Here is a 22,222-nt window from a genome sequence, read left to right as displayed (position 1 = left end):
ATCCTGTCATCTGTAGCAACATGGATGGACCCAGAGGGTATTATGCTACGTGAAATAAAACAGAAAAAGACAAATACCATATGATTTCATTTACATGTGGAATCTAAAAACCAACAAATGAATAAATTAAAAAAACAGAAAACAGACTCATAAAAACAGAACAAATGGATGGTTTCCTCTAGCAAGTGGGCAAAATAGGTGAAGGAGAGTAGGAGATACAGGCTTCTAGTTGTGGCATGAATAAACAATAGGAATAAAAGATACAATACAGGGAATACAGTCAACAGTATCTTACAGGGGGTGGTCCCAGTTAAACAGACTAAAGTGACTTAGGAGGGTTCTTGCTAAAAATGTATTTTTTTTTAAGTTAAAAATGTTTTTTTACAAAGAAGTGTACAGACACATCTAGGAAAATTTTAGGAGCCTGATACATGCATAAAATTAGCTCTGTATTATACAAGATAATAATATGTGTTCCTAAAAGCTTAATAATTCAATATAAAAAGAGGGGGAAAAAATCTAAGGGATACTGTCCATCAAAATGATACTGATTTAGGACTTTCATTCTGGGAGATTATGGCAGCTGCCTGAAGCAAATTTTGCCTGCAAACTCTCGTCCAAGATGTCAATTTGTCCTAAGTTTATTTATAAATGTAATGTGTTCTCAATAAAAATACCCAGTTTTATTTTCCAGATCTAGACAAGCTCATACTAAAGCATTTATCTAAAAATTAACCTGCAAAAATAGGGAGAAACACTGGGGGTGGTGGAGTGGGAAGGTCTACGAGGAAAACTAGTCCCACCAAATAATGAAACATACTGCAAAATCTCTTTAAAATAAGCACTGGCGCATGAATAGATAGACCCAGTAGGACAGAAAAAAAAAAAAAGAAAAGCCCATAAATTGACCCACATACATTCAGAAATTTGATATATGATAAAAGTGGTATCTCAAAGCCCTGGAACACAGACATTTTAGAAAATGGTGTTAGGACAACTGGATGATTATTTGGGAGAAAAAGTAAGGTCCGTACCTTACACTACATATAAAATAAGTCCCAAATAAATTAGAGATCTACAATTAAACTTTACAACTACTAGAAGAAAACATGAATTGTTTTCTGTGATCTGGTGTAAAGAAAGGCTTTCTGCCAGGACTCAAATATCAGATGTCAAAAAGAAAAACAGTAACAAATTTGACAACATAAAAATTTTAAAACAAAAACTTTGACTCAGAAGTCACTATGAGGGCAGCCCGGGTGGCTCAGCGGTTTAGCCCTGCCTTCGGTTCCCCCTGGGGACCCAGGATCAAGTCCCACATCAGGCTCCCTGCATGCAGCCTGCTTCTCCCTCTGCCTGTGTGTGTCTCTCTCTGTGTCTCTCATGAATAAATAAATAAAATCTTAAAAAAAAAAGAAGTCACTATGAGTAAAGTCAAAGAACAAATACATATCAGGAGAAAAATACCTGCAACATACATTGCAGGAAAAGGCTAATAAAGAGAACTTTTTAAAATTAAAGACAAAAAACCCAAAAGTATTACAGAAAAATAGGCAAGTAATATGAATACAATTGAGAAGATATTTAAAATGGCCCTTTGAATGAATGAATATAAAATGGCCCTTAGGCATATGAAAATATCTTTGACTTCATTCCTAACTTTTAAAAAATGCAAATTCAAAATTTATTAACACACTATTTCTTACCAATAACACTGCAAAATTTCTAAAGCATGAGAGCACGGTCTGTTGGTGAGCAGTCACTTGTATTCACTGCTGATAAACACGAAAAATGGTACAAATTCCATGGTAGAGAACTTGCCAATATCTAGTAAAACGACACATGCATTTACTTTTTTTTTTAATTTTTATTTATTTATGATAGTCACACACACACACAGAGAGAGAGAGAGAGAGAGAGGCAGAGACACAGGCAGAGGGAGAAGCAGGCTCCATGCACCGGGAGCCCGACGTGGGATTCGATCCGGGGTCTCCAGGATCACGCCCTGGGCCAAAGGCAGGCGCTAAACCGCTGCGCCGCCCAGGGATCCCTGCATTTACTCTTTAACACAGAAGTCTATTTCTATAAATTTACCTTCCAGATCCAATATGTACAAAATTATTTCTTGCAGATTTTGTTACTGTAGATATTAAAAACAATCAAAATGCCCAAACAGGAGAAAGTAATGAATAAAATATGGAAGAGACCATACAATGTTTTTTTATACAGCTATTAAAAAAACAACAAAAGAATAAAACGATGAGCTTTCTATGAAGTGATTTTCAGTATATGTAGTCAGTGACAAAAGCAAAATACGGAAAATCTAACCGTGTGTGACTTTTTATATAAGAAAGGAATTTTAAAAATCGGTACTTCTGGTAATTTTGCCAAAACAAATGTAAGATAAACCAGAAACTAATGGAACTGGTACCTTAAAGAAGGATGAAATGAAAAGGATACTGAAGGAGTTTTTTTCTTTTGGAAACATGTGTATGTTCTACACATTCAAAAAATATAATTAAATCAATGAAGATGGAGGAGGGAAAAAACCCTAAAACTGAGAACAGAGTCAAATGAATAACATAAATATTAGAAGAGAAAAAAGCTAGTCCATATAAACCTTTGAGCATGGTAATTAAAATGTACTTTAAGTTGAAATTGAAAATATATTGAAATTTCAAAATTCCTTGTATGTAAAAAGTCACATACAACATAAAGTCCTCTGAACATTGCTTTTTTTCACCTAACTATGTAGAATAAAAATCACTCCATATCACTTCATGGAGAACTCACTGTTTTCGGTCTTAGGGGCCACGAAAAGCAAACAACAACAAAACAAAAAACCCAGAACTCTGCCAATACATCTTGAGCTCATTTTGGCAGGATTATTTTTCATAGTGGTATGGTTGCAGCTATTCTGGAACTATCTTGTAACTATGAGGTGATTGAACAAGTGGACAAATGCGCTGCTGCTGGGACTCAGAGCTCTTCCTGCGGAAGAAAGGAGATACAAATATGGAAAGATGGAAAGGAGATAAACAAGGAAGAAGACCATAGGATTGGATTAGAACTACAGTTATCTCTACCAAGGCTGAATTCTATTCAGTATTTCCTAGCTCTGCCTGCTGCAAGACCCTAGAAGTTACGACATCCTAAGAGCAACGTGCATACCCAGCAGCCTGTCCAGTTTCCCAAAACCATCCTATCCCCCACCCCTCCCACAAAAGGAATCCCAACCCCTTATGGAAATGGCTAATTCCAGGGCTGGGGCAGCCAAGGTATGAGATAAGTCCAGAATATCCTGTTGTGCCAGAAAGTGAAGACATGCTCCCAAATTGGTGGAAACAAGTTGAAGGAACATAGGAGTCAGCTTTAAATAAAGGGTTCCCCAAAATGTCTTCATTTCTATACTTGCATCTACCACGGCAAGAAATCAAGAGTCCTCTTTCTCGCCCTTGAACCAGCTGATTTCAGGACAAAGACATTTGAATTTTCTTCTTCCAGGTCTGACACCTAACACTGCCAGGTCAGTTTCAGCCATCACTATTTATGGATACGCTAGTTAACTATAAGAAAATCTTAGTAGTTGCATAACATTAATATGAGCAGAGCTCATTGTTTTAACTAAAAGTCAAATACCGAATGACATTTTAGAACCAAGCAGCAAACATATAGAGCCCATATCACATACGCACTAACTGTAGGCATCTACTTTGTCACCATCCATCACTCTGAGTTTTTATATATGCAATGTCCAATTAGACATGTGGCCAGGGTAGGAATTATAAGGATAGTAGGATTTGACCAATATATCAAAAATATAACAGAGTTCAGTAGGTTGAGATTACATTTTCTTTGAAGCAATATTATGGACTATGGAATATGCCTTCTAACCTTTACAGTGTAAGGATGGTATGGCGGGCTGGGGAGCCAAACCACCCAGGTTTTGAATCCCAGTTCGACAGTTTCACAGTTACGTGACTTTGTGCGAACTCTCTACCCTTCTGTCTCCTGTTCTCCATCTCAAAAACACGAATGATAACAGTACCTGTCTCAAGGATATGTGGAAATTAACATCAGTTGGTATATGTGAAATATGATGATGACAAGAATAATGATGGATTCTGTATTTTAGTATGTATTCTATAGGAACTGACAATCTCTCTCATCCTCCTCTCTGAGATGATGTTTAAACTTAGTTTTGAAGGGCTAAAAAGTTGGGGAATGTAAATTCTAAGGAAGCTCAACAAAAACTTGGAGACCTATGTGACAAGAACAGCTATCCTTACCGAGTACCCACCATTTGACACACGTTACACGTTTAGATATTATTATAACCTAGCTAGGTTGGCATTATCAACTTTATGTTACAGCTAGGAAGCCAAAGGCTCAGAGAAGTTATGAAGTAAAATACATAAGCAAGTGGCAAAGCTAGGAACCAAACCTCAATTAGCCAAATAAAAATCCCATCGGTCGCAATGACTCACTCATAAACTGGCAATGATAGACTTTCCATCCATTTAAGTAAAAGGAGGACAAAAAGAGGAACCAGCCATGCTGTCATCTTAGAGTGATCATCCTTTCCACCCATCTGTTCTGTTAGGACTAAGTCACCCTATTTCTGACAGATTGATTAGTATCCATGGTGAGCAGTCTAAGTTTCGAAACAACTTGTGGAGTTTGAACTTGAAAGTCTTTATGCACAGAAAAATGGAAATATTTTTGATATGATAGGCACTTCTGAATGAAGAGTAACACTTTTGGGAAGAAAATCACTAGTAAAGGCTGGGCATGCTATCCTGTCAGACTGTCTTCAACCTTCCAGTCTTGCTGCTCCAAGCGTGGGCACGTGGGCAACAGGAAACCTTCTCCCCTTAGGCTGCACAGGGTCCTCTCTTCGGCAAGATCAAAGTTTTACTATTTTTTTTAAGATTTATTTATTCATGAGAGACACAGAGAGAGAGAGGCAGAGACACAGGCAGAGGGAGAAGCAGGCTCCCTGCAGGGCCCCCGATGTGGGACTCGATCCCGGGACCCCGGGATCACGTCCTGAGCTGAAGGCAGACACTCAACCACTGAGCCACCCAGGCATCCCTCAAAGTTTTAGTATTATCTACCTTTCCCAGCTGACCAATTTCATCAGATTCTCATCTTCCAGAAGATCTTCAATCTACATGGCCCATTGATGTCATCCCTTCCAGTATTTCCAAGACTTTTAAAATATATGTATTTGACAATGTATAGTTAGTTCCAAATACATGGCACCGTACATTCCACTCTGCCTTTTAAGAAACCAAGACCACTCTTTTAAAAAACAATGCATTAAAGTTTTAAATCTTTCTTTGGGGAGGCAGTGTAGCATAGTGAAAAACAGGTGGATTTTACAGTCACGAAAGCCTGGGTTTGAATCTTATTTCACCCCTTTATAATCATGTGACCCAGTGCAAGTCAATCAATCCCTGATAATTGCTTCTTTAGCTATCTGTAGGTATGTATAAAAAAAAAAATCCCGACCATGATCAACGTGTTGTGATAAAGATTAAATAAGCTGCCTTATGTTAAAAGGAACTGGGACGATGCCTAACACACACCAGAGAAGCAATATATTCAGTTCACTTTACCAACATTTACAGAGTTAGGCAAACATTTATAACATAACAAACATTTATGGAGTACTTACAATATGTGAAACCCAATTCCACATGCTTACAAAATCTGTGCTCAGAAGAGCTTACAGTCTAATAAGGTAACACCTACATATGCCAACAATTAGAATGTAAGCAACCACACGTCCTATTAGAGTATGGGAAGGGCCACCAAACATAAAAGACAGGTGTCTGATTTTGCTGTGTGGCTCAGCTTTGCGGAGGATTGGCTGGGGACACCACCTGAACTGCAAACTGGACTTCACTGGGCAAACAGAAGATGACAGAAACAGATAAGGAAACTTGGCCCCTTACTTAACAAGTGGGAAGGCACTGAGGTGCAGGAGAATGTGGCCTGACGTTAGCTGCTGCACAGAGCGCAGGAACCCAACCTCACAAGTAACCCTCACTTGTGCCCACCTCTTCTCTTTTCATTAGAAAGGCAATGACCGCATATGACTAGTAGAAACAGAAGAGACTTTTTTTTCAAATTTCACAAATTTCCATTTAAGGTAATTTTTCAAAGAAAAAATTAAAAATAGGTGTTTTCTCTTTCATGATGATAAGGACAAATAAATGGTTGATTTGAAAATCCTGTCACCATGTTTCAGCATGTAGCCATCACAAATATCCACCTACCTGCCTCCAATGCCAACAAATATACGAGATTATAACTCCTGGAGTTACACATAATATCTGTATAAATAACATGCAATTCCATTAGCATTAATGGTAGTCTAATGAATGCCAGGGGGCTTAATAATAATTTGTCACTTAATATGAAATATTATGTATTTCCTACTTATGCATACTGTGAGGATGCTGCTTTATTACTCTTTTACTTCATTTCTTTCCAGTGAAAAAGTTGTTAAATGACAATCCATTATACTCTCATCTAAGGACTGATGCCACTTGTAATCTCTCCTGTAGGCTTACAGCATTTCTGATTTGCTTAGGAAACTCTGCTAAACATAAAGCATAGAAATCAGTCACAAACCATTATTTTTAGATGTTTTAAAATCCCTTTAAGCTAATAAAAAAGAACTGGTATAATATTTTTCATAAGTGCATGCCAAATCATTGAAAGGGACCTGAGAAACCTCAATAATGGTGATAGTCATGATGAGGAATTCTTTTTTAGGGTGAGGAAATGCATTATAATGTCACTGCTCACCCTAAATGTTGGGGGTCAGCATTAGAACTCAAGAAGCTAGAATTCTGAATCATAATCTGGAGGGGGAAAAAAAACTAGGAAGTGATAATCTTCAAACAAGACAATACAGCTGTTTCCTTATAAGAATGGGGTTTAAAGTCTTTCTTCTTCAGGAGACAGTGTAAGTTGTACAGTAAATAAAATATATTTAAGAATTATAGAATATACCACTGACCTGGTAGGTGACAGTACATTAGCTAAGGGTTCATGCTACAGATTCAGATGGATCTGGATTTGTTCCCAGCTCCTCCGCCACATATTAGCTCTTTAACCTCAGATTAGCAAAATTTTAGACTATTTTAAGCCTTAGTGTTCTCATGTATAAACTAAGAGATAATGAGTATAATAAAAATTTAATTATCCTATTTGCTGTCATGCATTATTTTAATTCCTCGAACCTCAAAACAAAATTCCTAAGTAATATTCCCCTTTCTACATGAGAACACATTTGTAGTTTTTGATACTATGAGGATTTAATGAGATAATTAATAAAAATTACTTATAAAAGTGGCACATAGTAAATGCTTAATAAATGTCAGCTATTATCATTAAGATTTAAAATTTTACAATAATGACCTCTCTATAATTGAATAAAGGAAGAAACGTTAACTAATTTATTTAACAGCATGAAAACTTAATGTAACGTATTACTGGAAATATTTAAAGAAATTCTTATTTAGCCTTTGAATATAATCACATGGTAAAATGTGACAAAGAATATCTAAATATCTTCCCCAGAGAGGGAATTTAGTTATACGGAAGGCAGAGTCCAAAGGACTTTCATTGAGCATGAGAATTTGAAATATCTCAGAAATGACTTGAGACTATACCTCTTAACTCCTATTCTCAAGATACTCCATCAATGACTGAAGCAGGGACATAATTTTCTTCTATAAGGTACCAATTAGTTGTTTTAAAATATAATTATAGTCAATTACATGCAAAAACATAGTCCTCCCTTAGGATGAAAGTGCTACAGAGGGCAATAAGAAGCTCTTGGGAAGATGTCACTCATCTGTGACCTGTGTCACTCATCCCAAGTACAAACAACATTTTGCATTTCCTTAGAACTAATTTTAACTTGCCTTTCAGCTGAGGGAGTAATGGCTATGATTTAGTGCAGATGCTAGTAAGAAAGAAATTTCAAGGAGCAAGAGAAACCCTTGGCATGCCTCTGACACCCTTCACCAGGCTCCTGGGAACCAGTCCCAAGGTAATAGCCTTGGAAAATCAGTGATAACCTTTCAGGACTCAGGAATAGGTATTGGCTAACCTTTAAGAATATTTAACCTGGCAAGGATAAGAACATACCTGTGATAAATCCCTGCAAAGATACCTTTTTAACTGTGGAGTACGGAGTTTTATATATGTTCATTAAACCAAACTTCTGTTCATATCTTTGACATCTGTGGGTTTTGGCCCTGACAACACATGAGAACCTCAAGGACCATAAGGCACCTGATGCTTGATCCACTGCATTTAATCAGGACCTTTGAATTCTCAGGATCAGGAATAGCAAAGTCCTAAGGAGAATGAATCCTTAAAAAGATGAAATTCACACATATATGCCATAGCAAAAATGTGATCCTTTTTTCAATTGTATCCTATTCTTTTATGTTTTTATTTTTTTTTTTTTAGAGGGAGGAGGGACAAAGGGAGAGGGGAATGAGAGAGAATCTTAGGGAGGCTCTGCACTGGGTGTCCAATCTTACAACCCTGAGAACACAACCTGAGCCAAAATCAAGAGTCAGCTGCTTAACTGACGCAGCCACCCAGATGCCCTTAGTATTTTAAAATCACTTTTAATATACTTATTTCATATTCTCTGCTTGTTCTAGCATGTGAAGTTCTTGGTGGGGGCTCTACTGCTCAAGTTTGTTATGTCTCGGGACTTGTGTTCACAGTGATTTTTTTAGACTACTAATTGCTGGAAATGAAACAATGGCTCAACATGTCAAACTGGTTCAACATAAGAAGTATTTTTTCCTGTACATTATTAAGCAAGATTTTCGTGAGCACAATTTATATTTTCAGTTAGAAATCTGATGAAATGCTTGGTTCAAAAAGATTTTGGTTTTAATATGTTAATCTTCTTTGAGGAGCTAAGTAGTGTACTAATCATTAAGAATTCAATAAAAACTAGGTTAATTTCACTGCTTTTCTATGAAGGTCCAGCTAGAAAGCAATACAAAGTTCAAGAAAGAAAAAAGAATCCAAACCTTTGAAGTAACCTTTTTAAACTCAATTTCAGTCTTTAATTTGATAAAATATATTTCCTGTGTGTGCAAATTAATTTGTAAGCAATATTATATAAGGCTATGGATAAGAAAAATACATTTAAGTATATATTTAATAAGTAACTTTTATTGGCAAGAATAAAATTTCATGGAGAGTCTCTGCTGGCTCCAAATCTATAGTTGCCATAGTGAGTGTATATTTTGGTAGCTCAAAGACATCAAGTCTCTGTGTGCCCAGCCATCAGCCAAAAGACATGGATGACAGGTTAAAAATGCAACAAGGTTATCATCCCCAGGGATGACTAGATCAGAGTTTTCCCAATGCTTTAGTTTGGGAAGCTTTCTTCAAACAAAGCCTTACTCAGTCCTACTAAATATAAAACATATAAATTAGGAGCTACACTTGCCCAAGGGTGAGTGACAGGTACAGGTGGACTCCCACCCAGGAGGCTCATCGTAGGGAATGGGGTGGTGACACTCCAGAGCTCAGTTTGAAACCATAAAGGCAGCAGACATCACAGGACTTTTGTTGGACAGAGTACTTCCGGTGGGACTGGACTTTGATATTTACACGTAAATAGATATATAATCAGTGTCTACATAATTTTAATATATACTGATGGTAAAAACATATCCAAAAATGATATACATAATTTTGATGTTCTACTCAACTGGTCCTAAATTACTTTTTTAGTGCTTCAAAAGAGAAACTACCCATATTTCATACATAATGTCTTTGCAGAAAACAACTTGTCCCTGAGGAGACAAGTGTTGCCAATTTCAAATAGCACACAATGAAATGTCTGAAGCTATCATACATTTGACATATAACAACTGCTTATTTTTAACTAATCATTATAATGTTGATCTTCAGTTTATTTTTCCTTATAAGTACATCATTTGGCAGCATATTCAAGTAAAACTTCCTATCAGTCTGTTCCCCTGTTAAGAAAAATTCTGCTGGATTCACGATAATATAATTGATATAGCCTGGATTTAAAAAAAACCTCAAAACATATTTTACTATAATTTTCTGACATAAGACAATATTATACAAAAATCAAATTTTAAGAAGCCCAGGCTTTTGCTATCAAAGAAAGCATCATTTAAAGACCAACATTATTATCCCATGGAAAAAGTTTTGACATTTGGGGAAATGGGGGAAAAAATTACTCTTCTTAGGAATAAAAAAAAACAAGTATTTAAGTAATTTTTCCATTTTTTCTATTTTTCATAGCTGAACACTGAGTGAGGCTGTTGAACAAGAGAGACTACAAGGGCAAAATGTACTCAAATATGGCTTATTAGCCTAGTTCATGAAATTAGCACGTAATAAAACAAAAATATTTCAGAAGTAACTAGATATGTGTTAAAAATGCTTCTTTTAATTGTCTCTGGGTAACTATTAAATATTATAAATAAATTAGCAAAACCTAAATATAACAACAAAATTCAATGGTCCTATTTTAGAACAGGTTTGTTTTTGTTTTTGAGAGCACACCTTCTATTTTGTTGTTGTTCTCGCTTTTGTCTTCTCTGCCTTCCCTCCCCACCCCCCCTTTTTTTTTGAGAGAGAGAGCATGCAGAAATGGAGGGGGGATGGGGTGGGGGTAGAGGGAGAGAGAGAATCTTAAGCAGACTCTACCCCCAGCTCAGAGTCCAAATGGGGCTCAATCTCAAGACCCTGAGATCATGATCTGAGCCAACGTCAGGAGTCAGATGCTGAACCAAATGAGCCACCCAGGTGCCCTTTCTCTATTTTAATATATATCACCCAAGATTCTGTATTTAGCCCTGTTCTTTTTTTTTTAATAACTCCATACTACTTCCTTATAAGCTTTCATCATGCCCAGCCTACTAAACATCTCCAACAGGATATTGTAATATATCCCAAATGTGTCTAGAAACATTTGAACATTTCCTTCAAACCAACCAGTGTTCTGATTTCATTTTGTCTGTTTAGGACATTACCATTCTCTAAGTTATTTGGGGATGAGACTTTAGAATTTTTTTTTAAATCTTTTTCCTTGCTTCCTCAACCTTCTTAGGCCTCCACTAGAGATCAACCAGTTCATTCGTGCAAAGTCGTTCAGTTCTAAGTGGCCCTGGACATCACCCGGGGGGTACTTTGTTTTATCCTTCTCTGTAGGGTACCTGTCAAAACACCTACGAAAATGGGGGCATCTGGGTGGCTCAGTCAGTTAAGCGGCTGACTTTTGATTTCAGCTCAGGTCATGATCTCAAGAATCACAGGATTCAGCCCAACACTGGGCTCTGTGCTAGGTGTAGAATCTACTTAAAATTCTCTCCCTCTGTCCCTCCTCTCTTTCTCTTTCCCTCACTCTCTCTCTGTCCCTCTCCTGCCCTCCCTCTCTCCCGCTCAGAAAAAGAAAAAAAAAGCCTATGAATTTGCTTTAAAGTAGGTTATGGTTTCTAAAGAAAAGGTTGGCTCTAGGTCCAGAGAAGCTTGCAATTCACCATTTCCAGGAAACCCAAATATGCAGAGACTGGATCACACCCTAATTGAATAAAAAATTAACATATCTAGTGTACACAATGCTATATTTAAAGGTTGTGCTTATTTATCTTTGTATTACAGGTATTGAAAAAAGCAGAAAAGAACTGTATTAAATTACTTTCACCACAGTAACTATATATTATGCTTATCAGTGACTATATACTAAATTGCATTTCTTAAAGATTTTAATTTCTGAATCAATGGTCAATGGTTATGCTCTCTATTGCTCCGTCATATCTTCATTGTGGCCCGTAACACATTTATAATATATATTTTCTTTTCTGTCTCCCAGATCAAGAATGTCCTATACAGGCATATACCGTATCCATTTTTGTATTCCCAACAATGCCTAATATAAAATGTGTTACATGAATTAAGCTAATATAGTCTATTAGTCAATAAAGTCATGGTGACTTTTCTATTATTAAGAATAAAAAAAAGATGTTTGTTCAACTGTGTTTAAAAAGAACTGAAATGTAAGAGGATTTAGTTTCAAATAATAATTGAAATAGTGTTAAGACTCCCTTTTTATAAATATATAAACTGTAATCTGGTTACTTTTCATCTAGGTCTTAAAACTTCAAATATTTGAGAATTGTCTTTTTCCTCCTCCTAGTGCTGCCAATTTGTTCTTTTCTCAGGAATTTATCACATCTTATTCATTGCTCCAGTTCAAAAGAAAAGTATGTATATTTAAAAATAATTCTTAATATCCAAACATGCTATAATTGTTAGATGAATTAGACTAAAGGAGAAACTAGGTGAGGCTTTTGATGTTTTCTTCATGTTTATCTTAACAGAAAAAAAAGGGAGGGATGTAGAAGATTGCCAGAAAAAAAATTTCACTTGCTGATTAAAGACATCATTCAAAATACACCCATACAAAAATGTATTTTTTTTAAATCTGATTTTGCCACAGGACCAGTTAAAAGCAAGGTTTGGGGACTTAAAATAGTGATATCTGATTCAAACATAAGTTATTTATATTTTTATGATGTACATTTCTACATATTGTTCCCTCCTCCCCCCTCCCCCCAAACTTGAGTCAAGTCTGGTGTAAATACAAATTTGTTGGGAAGGGATTTTTAAAAAATTGGAAATCAGCAATCTGCCAAACCTGGTTTAGTGTAGCACGGAATAGGGAAAGTGAATGTGAAATGGAAGGAAATAGACCCAACTCTGCAAATGAGAGCAGGAGAGAGCCAGGAAGAGCAATCTCCCTCAGCCTCTCAAGAAAGACACAGGCCGCCCCCCGCCCCCCTCCACTTCTGGAATGAGACTTGAGCCAACTGTGCTTGTCTCTCCGATGATAGGCACTTTGGTGAACACATGCATTACACAGATTTGCAAGTTAAAAAAAATTCAGGAAAATGTTCTAAAATTGTAACCTTAAACAGGAATGTTGGTATTATATGAAGTTTGGTAGAGAGATTCAGAGCTATAATCATATGATGAAACTGACAAAGGACTATCTCTATGGGGCTTGGAGATAAAGAGGAGTTGGCTCCTCCTACAGGACCTGGTAAGTCCACTTGAGAGCAAAGTCATTCATTCCGACCATCTTGGTTAGGTTCCTTTATTTTATTAGAGAATTTCAACCGTCTGTTGTTTGCTTGAGTTGGTTGACTTCAAATGTCAATGTATTTGCTTTAATCACTGTCCTGTAGGAACCGTGCCAGAGTATATGACCTCATATATTTTACTATCTCCAACTCTTACCCAAATCATTTTTTTCTTTTTGTTTTTTCTATTTTTTTTACTTTTTTTTCCAACACTTAACAAAATCAAAGTTACAAAAAAGTAACATTCCCTGCAGATTATATCCTAAAAATATATATAAATGTATTCATCTCTATAATTTTCCTAGATTTTAATCCTAGGTACCAAAAAAAAATCAATGGTTTTGGTTTTGGAACAAAACAAAAAAAATCATTCTTAAAGCTGGAAAAATATTTGGACAATGTTTTTGTGTTTTGTATGTAGCATGTGTGGTCTCTTTTATTTCAATAAGCCCCTCTACTCCTATAAAATTGCTTTTACTAAATTGAACTTTGTTGTGATGTCCTCTACTTATTATTGGTTTTATAGATGAGATACATAGAGCAAGTTGCCCCTTAGGTCACTCTGTTAGCCTTTCATAAGCCCCATGGGAGAAAATTTCCTCAGATCTTCAGTGAAAGAAAGAGTTTTGCCTCTCCTTATCAAATCACATTCTTATTTTATAGAACATGAAAGTCTCACGAGTACCTGCCCAAAGAAATGTAATTGCACTTACTAATTTATTTTATTTAAGCTTTTGAAAATCTCTTCCTACATGAATATAAAATAAAACACTGTAAAAGACCCACCGTTAAAGTGGATGCTTTTCATTAAAAATATATATTCACTATGTTTCCATAGACGTGAACTATACTACGGCCTCTATAGTTTTCCACCTTCTTGAAAGAATCAGCTCTCCTGGAAGGTGCCAGAGGAGTTAACAAGGAAGCATGGTTCCACTTAGTAACAGGGTCTCCTAGTTTTAACGCCACTTCAGCTCATTGTCTATAGGCCTAATGTTATCAGGTGGTTGCCTTTGGCCAACTTGGGTCCTCGGTCTTGATCAACGACACCTAGCCTGCAACTTTCTAACATCATCACATGCCTGTGCTTTGTCTGGCACCCCTCTCTGCCCTGTGTCATCTTACACCAAACTGCACCATCAACTACACCAGCTGTCTCTGTACTGATCCATCTGGCAAACAGAAAGAAATGGGCTAAAAAGGAAACAAGACTTACAAATGTATGAGGAAAAAAAACTAATCCTGAAATTCAGTTTGATTATATCTTAACTAGATATGTTCTAGAAATCTAAATTGCATATTTGTATTCATGAATTTTATTTAGCATGTAAAATATAAATGCCATTTAGAAATTTCAGATATGCTAAATTCATTCAGAGATAATATTTTAGTACATATATTCTCCCCCTTCTGGATATTAACCTCTAGAAAAATCTACCCTTAAAGAGATAAATTGTTATCCTCAAGCCACCCAGTACATATACACACTTGCCATCAGTACATACATGGAAAAAAAATAATTCTAATATAAAATCAAGAGACATGAATCGAAAAATAAATATGCTTTAAAAAATAATTCAACTGAACTAAATTGCTTAAGAACTGTGTTATTTCAAATTATTAAAGCTTCTTTGTGGAAGTGGTCTTTCAAAAGTGTTAGTGCCCAATTCATTCTAGGAGACTAGCATTACCCTGACACCAAAAGCCAGATAAAAGATACAAGGAAAAAAAGAGAGAGATAAAATTACACACAAATATCTCTTATGAATATTAATATATAAACTCTCAACAGAATACCAGCAAACCAAGTTCAATAACATATTAAAAAGATTATATATCATGATCAAGTGGGATTTATTTCTGGAATGCAAGGATGGCTCCACATACCAAAATCAACGTAATACACCACATCAACAGAATGAAGAAAAAATATGATTATCGCAATTGATGTGGAAAAAGCACATAACAAAAATCAACAACTTGCATGATAAAAACACTCACCAAACTGGGAATAAAAACAGTCTTCACATACTCAAGGACTGCTCTACTCATAAATACAGTATCATGTTCAGATTAATAACCTACAGCAAGTAAACCAGACTCATTAAAAAGTCCAATGAGGAGAAGTACTTACCTGCCAAAATTTTCTTGAACTGCTTAAACCATACATCACAGTGGTCTTCACTTAAATTAATAAGATCAAGCGTAGAATCTTTTAATTTATTTTGTTCCTTTTTCAAACAAATGAAGAGTGTGATACCCAATAAAGTACCATTTCCCTGTTGCTTAGCAGAATAACGTCGTTTCAGTTTGACAGAGAATATGTCCTTGACTTCAATAAATTCTTCTTTACATTGAACATCACATTTGGAGTCACCTGAAAAAAAAATTAAATTTTCTGATCAAAACCATTGTGTCCAGATCTTCTATGCATGAATTACAAAAAGTGAAACCCCACAAAATCTTTATCATGTTTCACTTCATTGATTGTGCTTTATAGATCACTCCCTGTGTGAGTTGGGGAGGGAAGAAAAATTGGGTCTATTTTCTGAAGAATGAAAAGAGAGAAAGAGGTGCCTGGGTGGCTCAGATGGTTAAGCATCTACCTTTGGCTCAGGTCATGATCTCAGGGTCCTGGGATCACGCCCTGTGTCAGGCTCCCTGTTCAATGGGGAGTCTGCTTCTCTCTCGTTCTGCCATTCTCTCTCTCTCTCTCTCTCTCTCTCTCTCAAAACAAATAAAATAAAATAAGGAAAAGAGAGGAAAAATGGCATTGAGTCCCTGTCACACAAGGCCTAGGACATTCAAAAACTGAAGATATTCAATAGGAGAATTTCAAGAACTTAAAGCAACATTTCAATAACAGTAAATTAGCATTATGCAAGAGGCTCCTCAGCCCTAATCGGGACAGAATAAAATAATGGGAAGAATAGAATTCATTAACAGAAGTGAGTTTATAACAAGTATTAAAGGTGAGGCGTACGGAAAAAGAGTACATACATTCCAGGTAAAGCAAAACATGTACAAAGGAAGCGGGGTGAGATCACTGTGCGAATCCCTGCCCATCTAGAAAGAACCATCCACCTGAGTCTTACCACAGGCAGACTTTATTTCACAGTGGCATGAAAGTGTACTGGCTATGTCAACCACAGGTCAGAAAATAGGTTTTGTGGTAAAAAACCATTTCAACTGACTCTCAAAGTAGCAGTGTTTAAACTTTTAAAAAGTACTTCTAAAATTCCCACCCTGGCCAACACAGAATCACAGGGACTGGTTTACCTTCGCCTGAAATAACTAAAAAGGTACGTGAGATACACGAAACATCCATTTTCAGGGGGCCCTGGGTGGCTCAGTGGGTTAAGCTCTGCATTCGGCTCAGGTCATGATCCCAGGCTCCTGGGATCGAGCCCCATGTTGGGCTCCCAGCTCAGTGGGGAGCCTGCTTCTCCCTCTCCCTCTCCCTCTGCCCCTCCTGTTCCACTCATGCTCTCTCTCTCTCAAATAAATGAAAGAAAAAGAAAGAAAAAAAGAAAAGAAAAGAGAAAGAAAGAAAGAAAGAAAGAAAGAAAGAAAGAAAGAAAAGAAAGAAAAGAAAAGAAAAGAAAAGAAAAGAAAAGAAAAGAAAAGAAAAGAAAAGAAAAGAAAAGAAAAGAAAAGAAAAGAAAAAGAAAAAGAAAAAGAAAAAGAAAAAGAAAAAGAAAAAGAAAAAGAAAAAGAAAAAGAAAAAGAAAAAGAAAAAGAAAAAGAAAGAACATCAGTTTTCAGACACTGGGCCATCAGGTAGCCCAGGACAGTGGTCCTGAAAGAGGGGAAACAAAGGAAGCACAGGAGCGCCCCAGGCTACTGCCTGGAGAGGGTTTCCAGGCCACAGTGAGCCCGGTTGTCTCCGTGGGTGAAGCAGGAATGAAGAGCACTTGAAAGCCCCAAGGACTCTGTCCACCAGGCAAATGGCTGGGGAGGGGAAAGCTGCGGGCAGGTGAGCTTTCTGCAGAGGCCCCCGCGAACCTTCAGCTGAGTATAAATGGCATATGTGCGAGACCAGGGGAAGAGAGCTACCCAAAGGGTTAGAGAAAACGATGCTCAGAGATCACACAGGCGCTGCCACCAGCCAAAGTGGAAAAACAGTGCAATTTGGGAGACACTGAGGACGGTCCTTGGAAGAGAACGGTCTCCTTCGTGAGCTAACTAAAGGTCGCTCTGATTCGAATCACCCAACAAAACTTAAAAGCAAACCTCAAAAGGATTAAACTGTTTCCGAGTAACAACTACAACCTACGATAAAGCTCAAGACTATAGGGATACAAAAATAGTCACCAACCTTACACATCAAAACTCACAATCTCTCTCATTCAATCAGAAATCACAATGTGGGGCTCCTGGGTGGCTCAGCCCATTATGTGTCCGCCTTTGGCTCAGACCACATCGCGGGGTCCTGGGATCCAGCCCCACATTGGGCTCCCCGCTCAGGGGGGAGCCTGCTTCTCCCTCTGCCTTGGGCCCAGCCTCCCCTCCCCCACCACCCCACCCACTCATGTGGGCACGTGCACACTGCCTCTAATAAATAAATTATTTAAAAATAAAGAATGCACCAGGTGCCTGGGGCACCTGGGGGGCTTAGTCTGTTGAGCATCCAGCTATTTTGGCTCAGGTCATGATCTCATGGGTCAGGGTCTGTGCTCAGCAGGGAGTCTGCTTGCCCATTCTCTCTCCCTCTGCCCCTCCTCCCACCGCACTCACACCCTCTCTCACATAAATCTCTCTTTAAAAATCACAATGCATATTTAAAAAGCAGGGAAAAACATGACCCATGATAAGAGGAAAAAAGTCAATAGAAGCAGATGCAGAGATAACAGCAGCGCACAGCAGCCGCACAGGCCCTCTCGCTCCCTTGGCCCTTCCACAGGCGTGGCATTCCCCAGTCAAGCAAGGGCTCTCAGGTGCAGTAGGAAGCTGCTTCCCTGCATTCTGAGTGGGCCTCTCCCAACCATTCTGCAAACTACGCCCGATTGTTCATAAAGCACACATACCACAGAAAAACAAGCCTTTTTCTCAACGGTTATGGTGGTGGGATAAGGTGAACCCGAAGGCGATTTGTTGGGCCTGTCACCTCCTCAGAAAGCTCAGGCTTCAAGTCTGGGTACAGCACATTTCTTCTGTCCCCCACTGACAGCCGGCCAGGGACTCTAGAACACTTGGGAGGGACAGGAGAGGTTACATCCTTCCTCTACCTTCAAGGATGAAAGGAAGCAGGCTTGTCAACGGTGCTTCTTCCAGGCCAATCTTACAATATTGATTATGACTTTGCCTCTCACACAAATTTCATATTTTCATGTAGTATAACATACAGTAAGTAAGAGTTCCATGGAAGGATGAATGGAAACCAAGAACCATTGGGGGAAAGAAAAAAATGGAAGGGCTGAAATAAAGTCCTCTTTTCAGTCCATGGAAGACCTATATTATAATCTGAATTATATACTGTGTGTGTGCTTTACCTTGGCAATAATTCAATGACTTCTAATATAAAACCTCTTGTAGGGACGCCTCAGTGGCTCAGTGGTTGAGTGTCTGCCTTCAGCTCAGGGCGTGATCTCAGGGTCTGGCATGAGTCCCACATCAGGCTCCCTGTAGGGAGCCTGCTTCTCCCTCTGCCTGTGTCTCTGCCTCTCTGTCTGTGTCTCTCATGAATAAATAAAGTCTTTTAAAAAAACTTGCAAATTGAAAATTTAAAGATAATACAGCAACATCCAAGATCAAACTTAGTAGTAAAAACCAGAAGAATTTCTGGAAACAGTACAGGAATACCTATGATCACTCTTACTATTCCCAATTACTCTGGACATTCTGGCCAATACAATATGAAAGAAAAGTGAAATAAAAGGCAATTGGTCATGGGAAGGGCAGAAGCGGGGCTAGAATCATGACTTTCTACAGATATCACAATATGTTTGCAAAATCCACAAGAATCTATTTAAGATCATTAGAACTAATAAGAATACCCAGTAAGGAAGCTGGTTACAAATACATCAATACCCAGGAAGAAAGCAGAATGGGGATAAGGAGATTTTATGCCAATGAATATATCACACCTAAGAATAGATTTAGCAAAATGATCCTGGACTTGTATGGGGCAGCGGAGGTTGGGGGTGGGAGGTGCTATTCCAAACATACTGAGAAACCAAAGAACTAAATAAATGGAGACCTATTAAGTTTTAAGATTACATTTTTTTCTATGACAGTATTCTCATTATTAACTGACTACTTAAAATGATATTCCAATCAAAATCTCAATGGTATTTTCTTTGATGCAAGGAAACTAATCAAATGATTTGCAAATCTTCTCGGAATAAGAGTATTATATTAATGAAGAAAATGTTTTAAAAGTACAGTAATGAGGGGGGAGTATAGGCCTGATCAGATATTATTTTGTAAAGCTGTAATAATTAAAACATCTAGGAATAGATAAAAGAAGGGTTCAAAGAAACTTGTATACATTTAAAAAGTCACTAATGTGATAATGGCGGCATCTGAGCTCAGTAGGAAATTTTCAGTAAAAGGCGATTCAGAACGGGTTAATCTCTTGAAAAAGAAAAAAAAATGAGCCCAATTTCACAATATATATCAGTATTTCTAGATTAGAAAGAACTTTATATACTCATAAATTAGTAAAGCCTAAGAGTGACAGTAAAAGCAGACATACAGAGACTGAGATACTTAACATAAAAATTATTCAATGCCCACCTGAAACTACTATAAAATGGCATGCCAATTACACTTCAAAAAAGAAAGAAAAAAAATTATTCAATCGCCTATAAAGACCTAAAGAACCATAGATAGATGGCATAAGCAGAAGCCAACCAGGCAGAAATATCTGCAACACATGACAGTTAAATAATCTATTTAATCAAGAAACGAAACACTTTAGTGGCAAAGTACATAAAAGACCCAAGCAGGCGTTTCACAAAAGAAGAAATGCAAATTGACCAATAGACATATGAGAAAGTTCAATCTAATTAGTAATCAAAGAAATGCAAATTAAAACAACAAGATACCAGTTTTTGCCTTTTAGATTGGCACAAGATCAAAAATCATGCTCGACGATGGTGCGGCTGAAAGGAACCAATCCCAGCACTGGTGGGAATGCAAAAATGCTAACTGCTGGAGAACAAGTTGGGAATATGTATCAAAAGACTTCAAAATGTTAACTGCAGCAGTATTTATAATAGCAGAAATATTTAAAGCAATGTTCATGTTCTTCAAGAGGAGAATGGTTGAATCCGTTTTCTGCAGCTCTTAAATGAGCAAGTTAGGACTCCAGGGACATTCATGGTGAGAGGTATGAAACAGTGGAATAAAGGCAAGGTACAAAGTAATCTGAGGGATTTCGTCTCACTTTCATTAAAAAGAAAAAACAAGACGCTCAAGTAGAGAACCCACAACAAACTTAATACTGGTTACCTACTAAAGAGAAATATGAGGGAGTAGGGGATTAATTTTTTCCCATAAACCTCCATAACGTCCCTCTCCCTAATCAGCATTACATTTATAATTTTTAAAAATGCAGGAAAGGAAAAATGCTTTAAAATACGCATAGGTTTGATCCAGCAGTTTACTTTCAGGAATGTACACTAAGGGAATAAATAATATGCACAATTTAGCTAAAAAAAAAAAATGCTTACCCAAGCATTCTTTGAGTTAAACTTAGAAACAAACTGTGTAACAGAGCAGCATCGGTTCTGTAAAATATATTCATATAATAAAATGCTATTCAATTACAATGTAGAAATTAGACTAGAAAAGTGTCTAAAATAGCACTTTTCCATTTATTGAATTCACCACGTGTGTAACACACTTTCATATGCACATGTATGTGGATATGCATATGAAAACTCGGAATCGATTGTGATCTAGGTCGTGTATATGAATTTCTAACGTTTCTACAATGGGAGTATTTCTGTGATCAACTGGAAAAGATGGTTTCCTTTGTTCATCCTATAATAGTACCCGATCATGTCACTTGTAATGTTAAAATTCCATTCCCTAAAAAGTGTAGCTAATACCCCTGAGCACGAGCTACATGCCAGGCGCGGCCCTAAGCCTACAGGTATCAGCTCAGTGAACCCCCACAGCAGCCCTATGAAGAGGATGCTGTTTCCTCAACGAAAGGAAACGCAGGGGAGTTCAGGGAACTTGTCCACAGTCGTACCCCCGGTGGCTGGTCTTAACCACAGCTCCTCAGGGACACTGGGCCCACATACACTCCTTCAAGGGAGCACATTCTCATCTGACCCCCTGGATCTGTTTTTAAATTGAGTCAAACCTAGGCCACCAGGCAAATCGTTGTTGGGTCTCTCACAGCAAAACAACAACCGTGTCCCTTAACAGTGGTACTTCCTCAGGGACTGAAGTGACTTCAGGAAAATGGGAAGTGAGGTTGAGGGGACAGGAGCTCACAGGCTGAGCACTCTGAAAACCCCTGTAACTCGGCCCCACATGCCCTGCTCTCCTCCTCAGACTTCTCCTGTCTTCCCCGCATTGGCCCACAGATTGCAATGTGGGGGGCTGACCCGAGGGCCCCCTTGCTGAGGTGACAGAGGAGACCAAGGGGAAGACCTGCCAGTTCGGAGCAAACCTTTCCCTTTTATTTGAAAGGAAAATAACGGTCGTTGATCTGTGACTAAAACATTTAACAGATTCCTAACAAGAGACGAGTGCTCTTCACCCTTGTTTGTGGCCGCAGCTCTACTGATCTCTCAGGTGCCCGCGTCCTACTCAGACCTTCTGATCTAGTCTTCCTGCAGCGTTAATCATTCACCCACATCAATCTGCCCAGTTTTATAAAATGGAATTCATTTAATTTTGAATATAACTGTTTCCTAACACTTGAAGATGTGGAGAGTTGTATAACTTTGACACAAAACTGGTTTTTTGTTTTTGTTTTTGTTTTTTTGTTCTGAATAATGGTCTTCAGGAATAAAACGTGTCAGAATTCTATAAACTTGAATTTAAGATGTTTTTATATAAAGGCTGGGAACAGTCCATTGTTTACC

At 37.7% G+C, this 22,222-nt stretch overlaps 1 protein-coding gene across 3 annotated transcripts in view; it reads right to left on the bottom strand.

Moving 5' to 3' along the window:
* Positions 1-22,222, bottom strand: part of CERKL (ceramide kinase like) — a 106,937-nt gene that overhangs the window by 51,693 nt on the left and 33,022 nt on the right. For all 3 annotated transcript variants that reach the window (XM_055308542.1, XM_055308543.1, XM_055308544.1), the window contains exon 2: positions 15,310-15,552. In XM_055308542.1, coding sequence (XP_055164517.1) covers positions 15,310-15,552 — 243 coding nt within the window. The remainder of the gene's footprint in view (positions 1-15,309; positions 15,553-22,222) is intronic.

Source organism: Nyctereutes procyonoides, unplaced genomic scaffold (assembly GCF_905146905.1).
Source record: "Nyctereutes procyonoides isolate TBG_1078 unplaced genomic scaffold, NYPRO_anot_genome, whole genome shotgun sequence".
In the NCBI taxonomy this organism is placed as follows: domain Eukaryota; kingdom Metazoa; phylum Chordata; class Mammalia; order Carnivora; family Canidae; genus Nyctereutes; species Nyctereutes procyonoides.
Note: the sequence above shows the minus strand (reverse complement) of the source record. Positions and strands in the feature narration are given on the sequence as shown.